Source organism: Vigna umbellata, chromosome 10, assembly GCF_029865625.1.
Source record: "Vigna umbellata cultivar VRB3 chromosome 10, Vumbellata_1.0, whole genome shotgun sequence".
NCBI lineage: Eukaryota > Viridiplantae > Streptophyta > Magnoliopsida > Fabales > Fabaceae > Vigna > Vigna umbellata.
The window spans coordinates 75,836-88,100 of NC_142174.1; the positions used below are offsets into that span (position 1 = coordinate 75,836).

General features: G+C 34.0%; 1 protein-coding gene and 1 pseudogene across 1 annotated transcript; both read left to right on the top strand.

Annotated features, from left to right (window-relative positions):
* Window positions 1–6,423: 6,423 nt before the first annotated feature.
* LOC148191555 (putative calcium-transporting ATPase 13, plasma membrane-type pseudogene) lies at window positions 6,424–6,858 on the top strand (annotated as a pseudogene).
* A 1,552-nt stretch (window positions 6,859–8,410) lies between these two features.
* LOC148191556 (pectinesterase inhibitor 9-like) lies at window positions 8,411–9,279 on the top strand. Its single transcript, XM_088101103.1, has one exon. The coding sequence runs from the start codon at window positions 8,474–8,476 to the stop codon at window positions 9,131–9,133; it is 660 nt and encodes a 219-aa protein (XP_087957229.1). The 5' UTR covers window positions 8,411–8,473; the 3' UTR covers window positions 9,134–9,279.
* The last annotated feature ends 2,986 nt before the right edge of the window (window positions 9,280–12,265 follow it).

The following is a 12,265-nucleotide window of genomic DNA, read 5'->3' on the forward strand; positions in this document are numbered from 1 at the left end:
GCCATTACCTTGAGAACTCTTTTGGTTGTATGTAAACATAAAGAGAACTCTTTTTTCTTTACTGACTTCTTTAATCTATATAGTGTATAACTATATCATGATTTTATATATAAATTAGGCATGTCTTATGATTTGGATTATGTATAACTATATTGTCTTACTCAATTCAAAGGGGTTGTCCAGCAAACAATAGATGTCAAAATTGGCAACTCCTATAGTCAATTTTTGAGTTCCACGTTCTTTTTGTAGTTTGAGTTTCTAATTAGTTGGGTTCTAGGTTCTAAGTCTAAAAACTCTTACATATTTGACAATCAAATTCAAACAATTCAAAACAAAGTTTGATAAAACTCAATGTATACAGTATCATAAACTCCATTCAACATAACTTAACATTCAAAGTGGACATTCACAACATTTTATAACAACATCAAATTCATGAAACAAGAATGAAAATAACATATCACATATAATCATGCAATTTCAGTTTAGGTGACCATACCTTCGCCTTTGTTATCCTTTCTTGATCAAGTCTTCTTTGTAGACTCTCTTCCTCCCCTTCTGGCCACAATTGCTTTAAAAACTCACCTAAGACATCAAATAGAAGTGTATTTAAGGTTATTCATTAGATTTTGTTCCATTAATTTAATAACCATAGCAACAGTTTAAGCATTACCTAATAGTATCCAAAAAGGAATAACAATAACCAACTAAAACATCACCAAACAAATTTATCATACTGCACCAGAATTCAACAAACCAAATTCTTTCAATTTTGACAACTTTTGCCCAAAGAAATTAATCAAACAGTAGGTTCCAAAAAAATTATGCACTAGAGAAAGTCCCTAGTTGGGTGGTTCGATACTAAAACACGTATGGAAGAGATTTAAACACACAGCTCAATGTTCAACCAACTTTGTTTGATGATTTTATTTGTGTTTAAACTCTAAAATGAGTTATAAACAGCTTGCAGCTCAAAATCAATACTCCACTTCCATTTTAACTCAAAAAGTGATGGTTTAGAAAGAAAATCTTCATATAAACCAAACTATGACCCAATGAGGTGCATAAGACTTTACTTTTAATTCTTTCTTCCTTTTTTAAGCTTTTCTAAAGTGTGAACAATTAAAAATCAGAATCAATTATCAGTTAGCCAAAGAATGTGTTGAAAAAGATTTCTTTGGTGTAGAGAGAGTAACTGAAGCTCTTCTTCCTCTGCTCCAACTCTGCACTTCACTAAGGATTGTCACATTCTTTCTTTGAGAATGAAGAAAGCATCAATTAATCTCTGCCAAATCAATGAAACCAGAGAAGTTGTTATCACTTCTCTTCCTCTGGTTGCATACATTTTTACTTATGAATACATATGTCTAGTTTCACTAAATCCAAATAAGAAAACAAAGTCCTGTAGACTAGTTGCCTTTCAATATATATATATATATATATATATATATATATATATATATATATATATATATATATATAATTGAAGCTTTCAATTCAGAGTATCATATTCAGCCTATAGAGTTGGCATATTCAGCCTTATAGAAGTGTATATATTTGTATTGTATTATTTGGCATATCCAGGCCTATAAAGTTGGCATATTCAGCCTTATAGAGTTGGCATATTCAGCCTATAGAGTTGGCATATTTAGCCTTATAGAAGCTAATTAGATGTTACAGTAACAAGGGAAATTACATGAATATCTGAGGTCAAAATTGCAGTGTCTTGGACAAAAAAAATTAGGAAATTACACTTAAATGAATGGATTTTAATACCCCACCAGTATGTGTCCATCTATCACTCTGATAATCCTAAAAAATTACACTATCAATGTATTTCAATCAAATTTCTGCTATTCTAGTCCTAGAGGCAACAACAATATGCTTAATCGCCCATGTGAAGATGGGGCTGCTGCTTGACGCAAAGGTGATCAAAATTTGTTTATCATAACTAAGTGGGGCATCATCATAAGAGTGAATATTTCTCATGTACGGCGTTACTACACGATGATAAGTGCAACTGGCTGTAGCAAAATTGGAAACTATAAAAATTGCTGTCCCATTCTCAGACTCGTGTTCTTGTTTGATCAGGCCATCTTAAATCATTTTTCTTGTTCAACTATATTGATGAAATCTTGCTCAGGTCGTTTGATTTAAATAAACATATGATTAGCCCATTTCCTATTCAATAAAGTTCTTTTCTTTAAGATATATACATATATACTATGTGAGAATAAAACGTGAAAAAGGTTAGTGTTCAAAAACTTTCTCAAACAAATTAAATTTGATTTTACTAATTCAGTCATCAAACATGGAGAGGGGAATATTCTCAAGGTAAGAAACTATGATAGAAAAGTGTGTCAACTATATGTCTACATCTAAGTCAGTTCCATCTTTAAGCAGTTAGCAACTATCGAAGCGAGAAGTGATATCTGAGAACACATATTCTCCACAAGGAATTGTGAGACCACCAGTTGGATGCTCATAACCAAATTCATCCTCAGCTTGACTCAACAGATGTTGAAATGAAGGTTGGTTCAAGTATGACTCAACAGACACTGATATACAGTTACCTAAAATGATAAGCAATTTTTGAATTGAGTTTGAATCAACTTGATTTATGTTTATTTGCTTTATTAATATGATCTAGAGCATTTCCTAGGTTACATTTCAGTGCCTACTTCGTTTCTAAACTTTACTTAATTGCCTATTCAATCTTTGGCCATCCAAGTTGTCAATTTGAAGTCTAAAATTTTCTGTTCTCCATAACCAATTATGGTGCAGTTTTTTCTCTGCTTTGGTGCTAATTTCCTGTGATTTTTTAATACTGTGAAGACTTTGTGGTTCAATCCAGTAGCTTCAATGTTACCAAAAGAGTGTTTCTCAATCTGTTTTGAAGTAGCATCAAAATAAGTTTAAATTTTGAATCATCTACGTATATTAGAGGTTGTTTGTACTTTACTGTTGTATATCACATAACCTTTTAATTGTAATCTTTCTTTCTTTGTTGTTTTGTGTACTTGTGTTTACATACATACAGGTTCTGGTCTAGTGAGAAGAAAACTAGGCTCTACATATCACTAATGTAGGACACTGATTGAAAGAGAAAGAAAGATTGACCAAGTGCTGAAAAATCCATTTTGCCTAATCCAGTGCACTAAACAGCAGATAGAACACTCATTTTTATGACCTTTGTGTGGCTAACTTGGCCTCATATCTTTGGCAATAAGAGAGAGTGTTATGTGGACAGTTTCTAAACAGATAACAAACCTTTATGATTTGAAAAGCCAAAACTGTTTACATTCATTTTGAGTGTTGAATTCACTTTGATTAGGTGGTCCAAAACCATGCTGATATGATCACATGCATCTTGCTTTACACAAGGAATTTGGACCACAAACTACACCGTAGCAGTAGTGGCCAGTAACATAATTATTTTTTCTTTGAATTTGTTTTTGAGTAATCTTGTTAGCCAAAGCTACAAGCCAAGTGGTCATCTGAACCTAAACCTTCCTTTGTGTTCTATTTAAACAACCAATTTGGAAACACTGTAAACTTTTTTTAATGTTGGACAAACTTGGGAAGTGGAACAAAATTCACTTCAGTTGTTGAAGGCAAATTGCTCTGATTCTAGTCAAGTTGCTTTGATGTAGAAGACATTACTAAACTGAAATGGATAGTCTAAACCTACACATTCTATGATCTTACAAACATGGTAAGATGTCTCATGGCTAATTCTCACATATTAGAACGAATGGAAGAGGCCATTGTACATGCTTTATTTTTTCAACTTCATCATGCACAAATTGAAGTACCAAAACATATCTCTTACAAATATGGCAATCAGTTTCAAACCATTCACAACAAAGTTTGACAAACCTCAATGTTTACAATATCATAAAACTTCAATCAATATAACTTAACATTCAAACTCATGCAATTTCAATCATGCAATTTCAGTTTAGGTCCCCATACCTTTGCCTTTGCTTTCCTTTCCTAGTTAAGTCTTCTCCGTAGACTCTCGTCCTCCCTTTCTGGCCACAATTCAAACTCCTTTAAAAGCTCACCCTAACACATCAAATGGAATTTCGTCTGAAAACTCCTTTAAATGTACATACATAATTGAATCCAATTTTAGGAAAGTACAGTCATTCCAAATAGCCTAACAATTTAACATATATGATATTTTCCTAATGAAATTCCTAACAAAAACCAGTAGTGTTGCTCTGTACCTTGGTTTTCCATAACACATTATGGAAAATTTACAATCAAATAAAATCACATGCAACCCATCCTCACATTGCCACAATGACACCTACTCTTTCCTTTTCAGAAACTCATCTGCTTCAAATAATCTAGTATATTTTAATATTGATTCAAGAATATTACTTTTTAATGATCATTAGACAAATTATTACAACTACAAAAAGCATATGGAAGTGATTTAAACAGAGAAAGTAGAGAAGTGTGTTAAGGATGAAAGAGTAATTTGAGAAAGATGGAGCTGTGCCACTAATTAGCTAACACTAAATTCTCAAACAGAGCCTGTGCCACTAAAACAACCCTGCTTTAGTATAATGACAATGCTTAACACCCCTCCATCCTTTTATTTTTTGACCTTTTCTGGAACCTTTTTAATCATTTCACATTTACTTTGTTGAAAAGTTAAAGCACTCTCTCAACCATATAAAAACAAAGCATGCAAATTAACACATGAGCTAAGGCAGCTGGATTTGGTTTTGGACATGTCACTGATATCATTTCTCATCATTACGGCAAGAACAATGATTACTGCCAACACTTCCCAAAACATTAAAATTACACAAACAAAACTCTAAATTATGGAGACCTCAAAATAGAACAACCAAAGCATAAATAAAACAAGAGTAATTCATGATAGGGGTGAGTGGGTAAGGAAGGATGCTGATGTTGGTTTTGGACCCAATCCAAACCATCATTAATTATCTTGGGACGACCTACTCCATAATCATTTTCCAGACCCTAAACTCAAAGCCCCCATTATTGTTCCTCTCCTCTTCTCTCCCATTACAACCACTTTTATTCCCACTCTACCCTCCCCATACACGTTTTTCCTTGTTTTCTTCTGTCTTAAACCAGATTACTTTCTTACCAAATTGCCATGTATTTGTTTTTGTTCAATTGGACATTATGTTCAAGAGTGATATCTAAACATACTTGTATGTAATCTAGAATAAATATATATGTACCAATCATGTCAAACTATAGTTGGTGGCAAATGTCAATCCTGACCAACATTTCAGTGTTCAAAGAAGAAATAACGTACCTTAAAAAAATAGAAAAGCAAAATGAAAGGTAGAGGGGCACGTCCCCCCCCACACTCTCTCTCTTTTTCTTATTTATTTATGTATTTATTTTCATCCTTTATGTGTATGTGTGACTCTTTGTTCTTCCTCTCCGTTGTGTGTTTTTTCCTCTATAAATTAACACCCTTTGTTCCCTTTGTCCCCTTTGTCCCTCACTTCCACACACTAAACTCACCCTTTTCACACTGCTACTCCTTCCACAATCCAGACTCTGCTTCCTCCACCACCCAAACCACCCTCCTTCAACAACACTTTTAAACCATTCAATCAATATCAAACTTCATTTGCAATAAACACTTTTAAATAATTAAAAATAACATAAGCTTTACAGCCATACAATTGAAATAATTAGCTTTAATAGGTTCGGAGGTCCCTATATTTGCGGGTTCGTTTCATTTGGGTCCTCCAATTTTAGAAGTGATCAATTAGGTCCCTAATTTAACAAAATTGAGTCAATAATACCCTTTCCGTTAAATGCAAGGGAATCTGAATGCAAATTAAAAATTGTAGAAATTGCCACGTATTAAGCTCAAACTCTGCCACCTGCAAATAAAATGATGCCTTAGCATGCCACCTGTTTAATTTGCATTCAGATTCCCTTGCATTTAACGGAAAGGGTATTATTGACTCAATTTTGTTAAATTAGAGACCTAATTGATCACTTCTAAAATTGAAGGACCCAAGTGAAACGAACCCGCAAATATAGGGACCTCCGAACCTATTAAACCAAATAATTATTGACAAATAAAAAGTACAGAATCAATTATCTTAGTTAGTAACCACTTTGCTTTTTTAAATACTTTTAAAAGAAAAGAATTTTATTCATTTTATAACACTCTTGATTCTGAAATACTTTACAATCTTAGTACATGAGGAAAGAATGGATAAGATTAACAGAATCAGGGTCAATGTTTAAAGCAGAAGGGTAATGTGGTGTCAATCACAGGTGATGCCACAAATGACGCACCTGCTCTAAAACATGTAGATATTAGACTTTCCAAGGGAATAGAAGGCACTGAAGTGGAAAAGGAGAGCTTTGGCTTTAGCCACCGAGGAACCTACTGATGATCTCATGAAGATGCCAACTGTAGGTAGAGTTGAGCCACTGATAACTACACTTATGTGGAGGAACCTGATTTCACATGCATTGTACCAGGTTATGGTACAACTGGTTTTAGAATTGAGGGGAAGATCAATCATTCATGTTACTGACAAGGTGAAGAACACGATTATCTTAAATTCTTTTGTCCTTTGCCAAGTGTTCAATGAGTTAAATGCAAGGGAACTGGAGAACAATAACATATTTAAGGGAGTTGGTAAGAATAGGTTGTTCATTGTAATTGTGAGCCTAACTGTCGTTCTTCAGCTAGTGAAGGTTGAGTTTCTGAAAAAGATACCCAATACTGAGAGATTGACTTGGGAGCAATGGGGTGTTTGTGTTAGCATTCGAGCTTTGTCTTGGACAATTGGTGTGCTGGTGAAGTGTAACCCACTTGTTCACAAGAAAAATTAGTACAAACCACTAAGTTATAATCTTCACCTACTCAATCTTCATTGGTTGCTTTTATTTTCCCTAAACTACGGCTAAGGTTATTTGAACCTTGTCACTGGCAGGCCAATGCCTTGCCCCTCATTTCAATTACAAAATAAAAAACTTTCTCGAACAAACAACATCACACAGTGCTGCCACAAGAACATCAAACAGATTGAAGAACAATTAAACTCAGAATGAATTTTTAAACGCACAACTTACCTCAACCAAGATAGCCCTAGACGATGGCAACCTTTGTAGAGCACGACAGCGATAGAAGCCCACAGTGGCCCCTCCAAGTCCGTCGACCAAGTTCCTTTAACTTCAGAGCACACCGTGGTGAGGTCGCCAGAACACCGTCGTCAAGTAGCAACACCAACCACCACCCTCGACCAGCCCCCTTTGAACAACTAATTTCGTCAACCACCACCCTCCTTACCGTCATTATCCTAACGTCGACACACCAATTGCAGCAACAAACGGGTTAATATGCAGTTCTGAGGTGAGAGAGAAAAATTTGGGGGAGAGGTTCTGCGGAAACAAAAATTGGGAGAATAGAGAGGGAAATCCCAAATTTTCATTTCATTAGGTCGATCAATATACCGACGGCCTATGGAGCCTTCGGTAAACTTAAAAAGCCTTACCACTTACATGACCGTCGGTACATCCTTCGGTAAGTCAACTTTACCGAAGGCCACAGAGGCCGTCGGTATTATTCCTTCGGAAAATAACGCTTTTCCTGTAGTGATATATATATAAGAAATTAAAATTATAATTGGAGTATTCTTTTTATTACGTTTCTCACTGGCTGTTGCTGGAAGACATTGCAACCTCCCACTTGCATGCAAAGTCAAGAACCAATAATTAATCTCTGAATATTTATATTTATAACTTGTCTCTCATGTAATGTTCCAAAAGCAACATTATGTGAGTTTTAGTTTTCACTTCAACTCGAGGGAACATAGAGCCACTAGAATCGCCTTAAAACATTCATGCTGTACCTTCATTCACCTGCATGCACAATCATCAAAGTCTCATCATATCACGTTATATACCATTTTTATTTTACTTCTCACCACTTCATCACAATCCTTACAATCCACGCTCTGAAAAGTCTAACCCTATTATATGTGTAACTAGGTTTTACTCCAACAACCTACTTTATTGGAAACAGGCATATGTGTGTCTATATATATATATATATATATATATATATATATATATATATATATATATATATATATATATATATATATATATATCTTTGATATGAATCTTATCATAAGATATGTAGTATAAATGTTGTGTTCCAATGATATTTGTTCACAAATTTTTAAATCCCTATGATTTAAATTTGACCGACCAGCTTTATATATAATTCTATTATATATTTGTTCTTACTGCAACTCATTGCATTGTAAAGGACAAAATAACGTAAAGAAGGGAAAGAATGAATAGGTGTGCATGTGATGTGATGTGAAGAACTTTCTATATAAGCACCACACTCCATTGCCATTTTCATCAACCAAAAATCTCTTAGACCTTTGAAATCTCTCTTCCATTAACCAAAATCTTTACTTTGAGACCCAACTTTGACATGGCAGAACTCAACCACACATTGCTTGTCATTTTCCTCTCTCTCTTCTTCTCATTTCTTTCCACCCCAGTTGAGCCATCACCTTTGACAAGGCACAGAAACCCTAAGGCAATGACCTACATAGAGTCCTCTTGCAAAGGCACCCTCTACCCTAATCTCTGCATCCGTTGTCTTTCCCAATATGCCAAATCCCCCTTAAATGGCCCACAACACTTGGCACAATATGCCCTGTCAGTGAGCCTCTCTAGGGCACTGCACACAAAAGGGTACCTTTTGCAAGTGGCAAAGGAGCTTCAAGCCATCAAGAGCAACAAAAAAGAGTACCTAACAGTGCAAGACTGTGTGAACCAAATCACTGATAGTGTGGAACAAATTAGCCAAGCAATGAAAGAACTGCGTAGCTTCAACAAACAGGATTCAAGCATGAATAATAACATGTTGTGGCACATAAGCAATGTTGAAACATGGGTGAGCACAGCTTTGACAGATGCTAGTAGTTGTGTGTACTCATTTCCTGGGAATAGAATGAGTAAGAGAGTTGCTGCTATTAAGCTTAAGGCCAAGAATGTTGCAGAAGTTACAAGTAATTCTCTTTTCTTGTTTCATAGATATGCATCTACATACCAGAAAGCAGCAACTAAAATCAGCAAGAAGCCCTAGCTAATGATGAAAGGCTATTACCCTCCACTGTTTGTTCATGTACATGTTTTTTCTTTGGATGGGTTATCATCCTTTTTAAATTTTATGTAATTAATCTACACTTAACATATATTGTTTAAGTTGGAGAAATGATACAACTAGTTGAAGTGCTCTAAATATTTTCATATTTATAAATTTTTTGGCTGATAAAAAAAACATGATAATTCATTTTTGGAATAATATGTTCATTAAAAAAATAATTTTTTATATTTGTAAAGAAAAAGAATAGTATGAAAGATAAAATTTTGAATGTAAAAATTTGTTAGGTATATTAAATTTAACCTATACATATTTGGTAGTTGGTAAGATGAAGTGAAAAAACTGTACATATTCATGAAGGTTTGTAATTTGGTGGGTTAACTTCTCTTTTTATAATATATTAAAAGTAAAAGGTTTAAACACTTTAGTTGTCCTTATTTATGTGGATTTTTTCTAGTTTGATCCCCGACTTATTAGAATCCCCAATTGAGTCCTTAAAAGTGTTAATTTAAGTCAATTGAGCTCCTGCCGTTAAATTTAGTTAACATATTAAGTTTTTGCACAAATGGGAGGGTGATGTGTCAATTTTTGAACACGTGGAATGGTGAGAGTTGAAACGTGGAATTTGACAACTTGTAAAATTATAATAATATGAATTTCTGAAAAAAAATATTAAGACTGAAACTAAAGTTTTTAGAGAGGCCAAAAACATATTTTTCTAAACTTGAAAAAAAAATCAATTCTAATCTAAATGGTCTCTTCGTACCCAATTCTTCATCTTCTCCAAAGAACCACGAGTGTTGCTCACAATAACTCTCGCTTATATCACAATGCCAAAAACTACAAATCTGCTGATTATAAGCCACTCGTGCTCGAAGTTGTGGTTGACACCGAGAAAACAAGACTAGGCTCTTTTTCAAGTTGAGAAAAAATATGGATTTTTGAAAAGGGATTTAGGGTTCAATAAAACTGAATTTGGGATTCAATTTGGGATTAAAAATCTGAGAGGAATTTGAGATTTAAAGTATTGGGATTCAATTTGGAAGATGAGCGAAGTCGCAATTTCGGGTTTCTGGTGCTAAGAGATTTGGGGCTTTCTGTGTTTCTGGTTCGACTTCTTCGACCTGGTTCGTCGCCGGCGAAGGACGAAGCTTTTGGTTTATTCCTTCAGCGGTGGTCTTTGGTCTTCGTCCTTCTTCCTCTTCCCTCGATCTGGTTCGACGACGGCAAGATGCGTAAAGCCACGACTCTGTTTTGCGATTTAGTTGGGCTGACGGCTTGCTTGCGTTCGTCGCCTACGATGGAGCCGCGTCGCTTTCTTTGTTCTGTCATGGACAAGACTCTTTCATTCTCTGGTGCAGTGGCTGATGGTGGCAGACCTGGTCACGACAAGGGTTGTTCGCGAATGACGGCGACCCTAGCGCGGCTGACGACGAGGGTTTCTTCTATTTGCGTCAATGGCTTGAGGGTAGTGACCGAGGCCCAATCGGTGGCGTGAGGATTTGCGTTGGTGGTGGGGGGACGAGCATCGCTGGCACTACTAAGGAGGTGATGGAGTGTGATGAACTCTAGTGACTATATGAAAAATTGGAAAAAATAATTAGAGAGGTTCACAAGCACATTACTCTGACATCAGCATGCCACGTTTCAAAAAATTACACATCAACCTCCCACCTGTACAAAAACTTAACCCCGTTAACTAAATTTAACGGCAGAGGCTCAATTGACTCAAATTAACACTTTTAAAAACTCAATTGAGGATTCTAATAAGTCAGAAATCAAATTGGAAAAAACTCACATCAATAGAGACAACTAAAAGGTTTAAACCAAAGTAAAAAATGAATATATTTTGTAGCAGTAAATGGTAAATTTAAATTAAAAATAAACTCTGTAGTTAGAAGAAATAATTACTGTCAAATATAATAAGAATATCTACGAATGAATAAAACTAAATAAAAGTACAAGTTATGTGGGTTAATATATGGGTTAACTTCGTCAGACTGATGGGTTTTAATAACTAATTTTCCCACTCTCCATGCAAATTAATTTATGTATAACTCAATTTTAACTCATTGATTCTTAAAAATGGCTATGGAAAACCCAAACAATCCTAAATATTATTTTACTTTCAAAATTCTACATTAATCAAATTGTGTAATCATTCCCTTATAGTTTCTTCCCCCAATATAATATTAATTAATTTTTTGATTCTAATCATTAGTAAAGCTGAATGGAATTGCACTGAGGTACAAATGATCACTTGAATATTTAATCTAAAATGAAAACAATATATTTATCCCAAAACGAAAATTAGAAAAAGAAAATAACATACTGTCTAATAAAATGAAAAAGAGCATCATATACGCATAATGAAGATTGTAAAATGGAAAATAGAACATTTTCTAAACAATAAGAACGAGGTAAATGACCCTTCAAATTAGTTATCTCCAAATCAATGAGTATATATAAATTATGATTATTTAAAACCTAATTCTATTTTTTTTATGTAAATGTTGAAAATCAAAGTCATGTGTGGAAATAAATCTTAAATTGTAAATATTAAGTATCTTGGATATTAATTAGCTTATCATTTTTCTATTTAAATTTATTTCCAAGGAAGATAAGTTATAAAAATTAAATTAACTTGTAACATAATTTGTGAGGACTACCAATAATTTCTCGTAGAATATTTCATCAAATTAAGCTTAACTGGCTTTTAACATAATAATCCTTAATATCTGTTTTGAAATATTTCTATAATATATATTTGTACTTCAATTTCCAGTGATCACTATCTGGCCTTCATTAGAGTTTCTAAAGTGAATAGTTAGTATTTAAGGAATAAAGTTATTCGCTACTAAACATGCATGAAAAGTTAAATTTATTATATTGCTAATCTTCCATGTAATAAAGTAACAGTAAATTATTTTCAACCTTAATTGATCCATAATGTTTTAATTGGACAAAAATAGGATCTTCAGTTGCAAATTCATGTTTAATTGAAAATCAAAGCCTAAACACTACAAAAATAATATATTACAGTAGGGGTTAAATTTTGGGGGTTTTGAAAACCTCAGGTACTTCCCAACGGTTTTATTCAAAACCGTAGTTAAG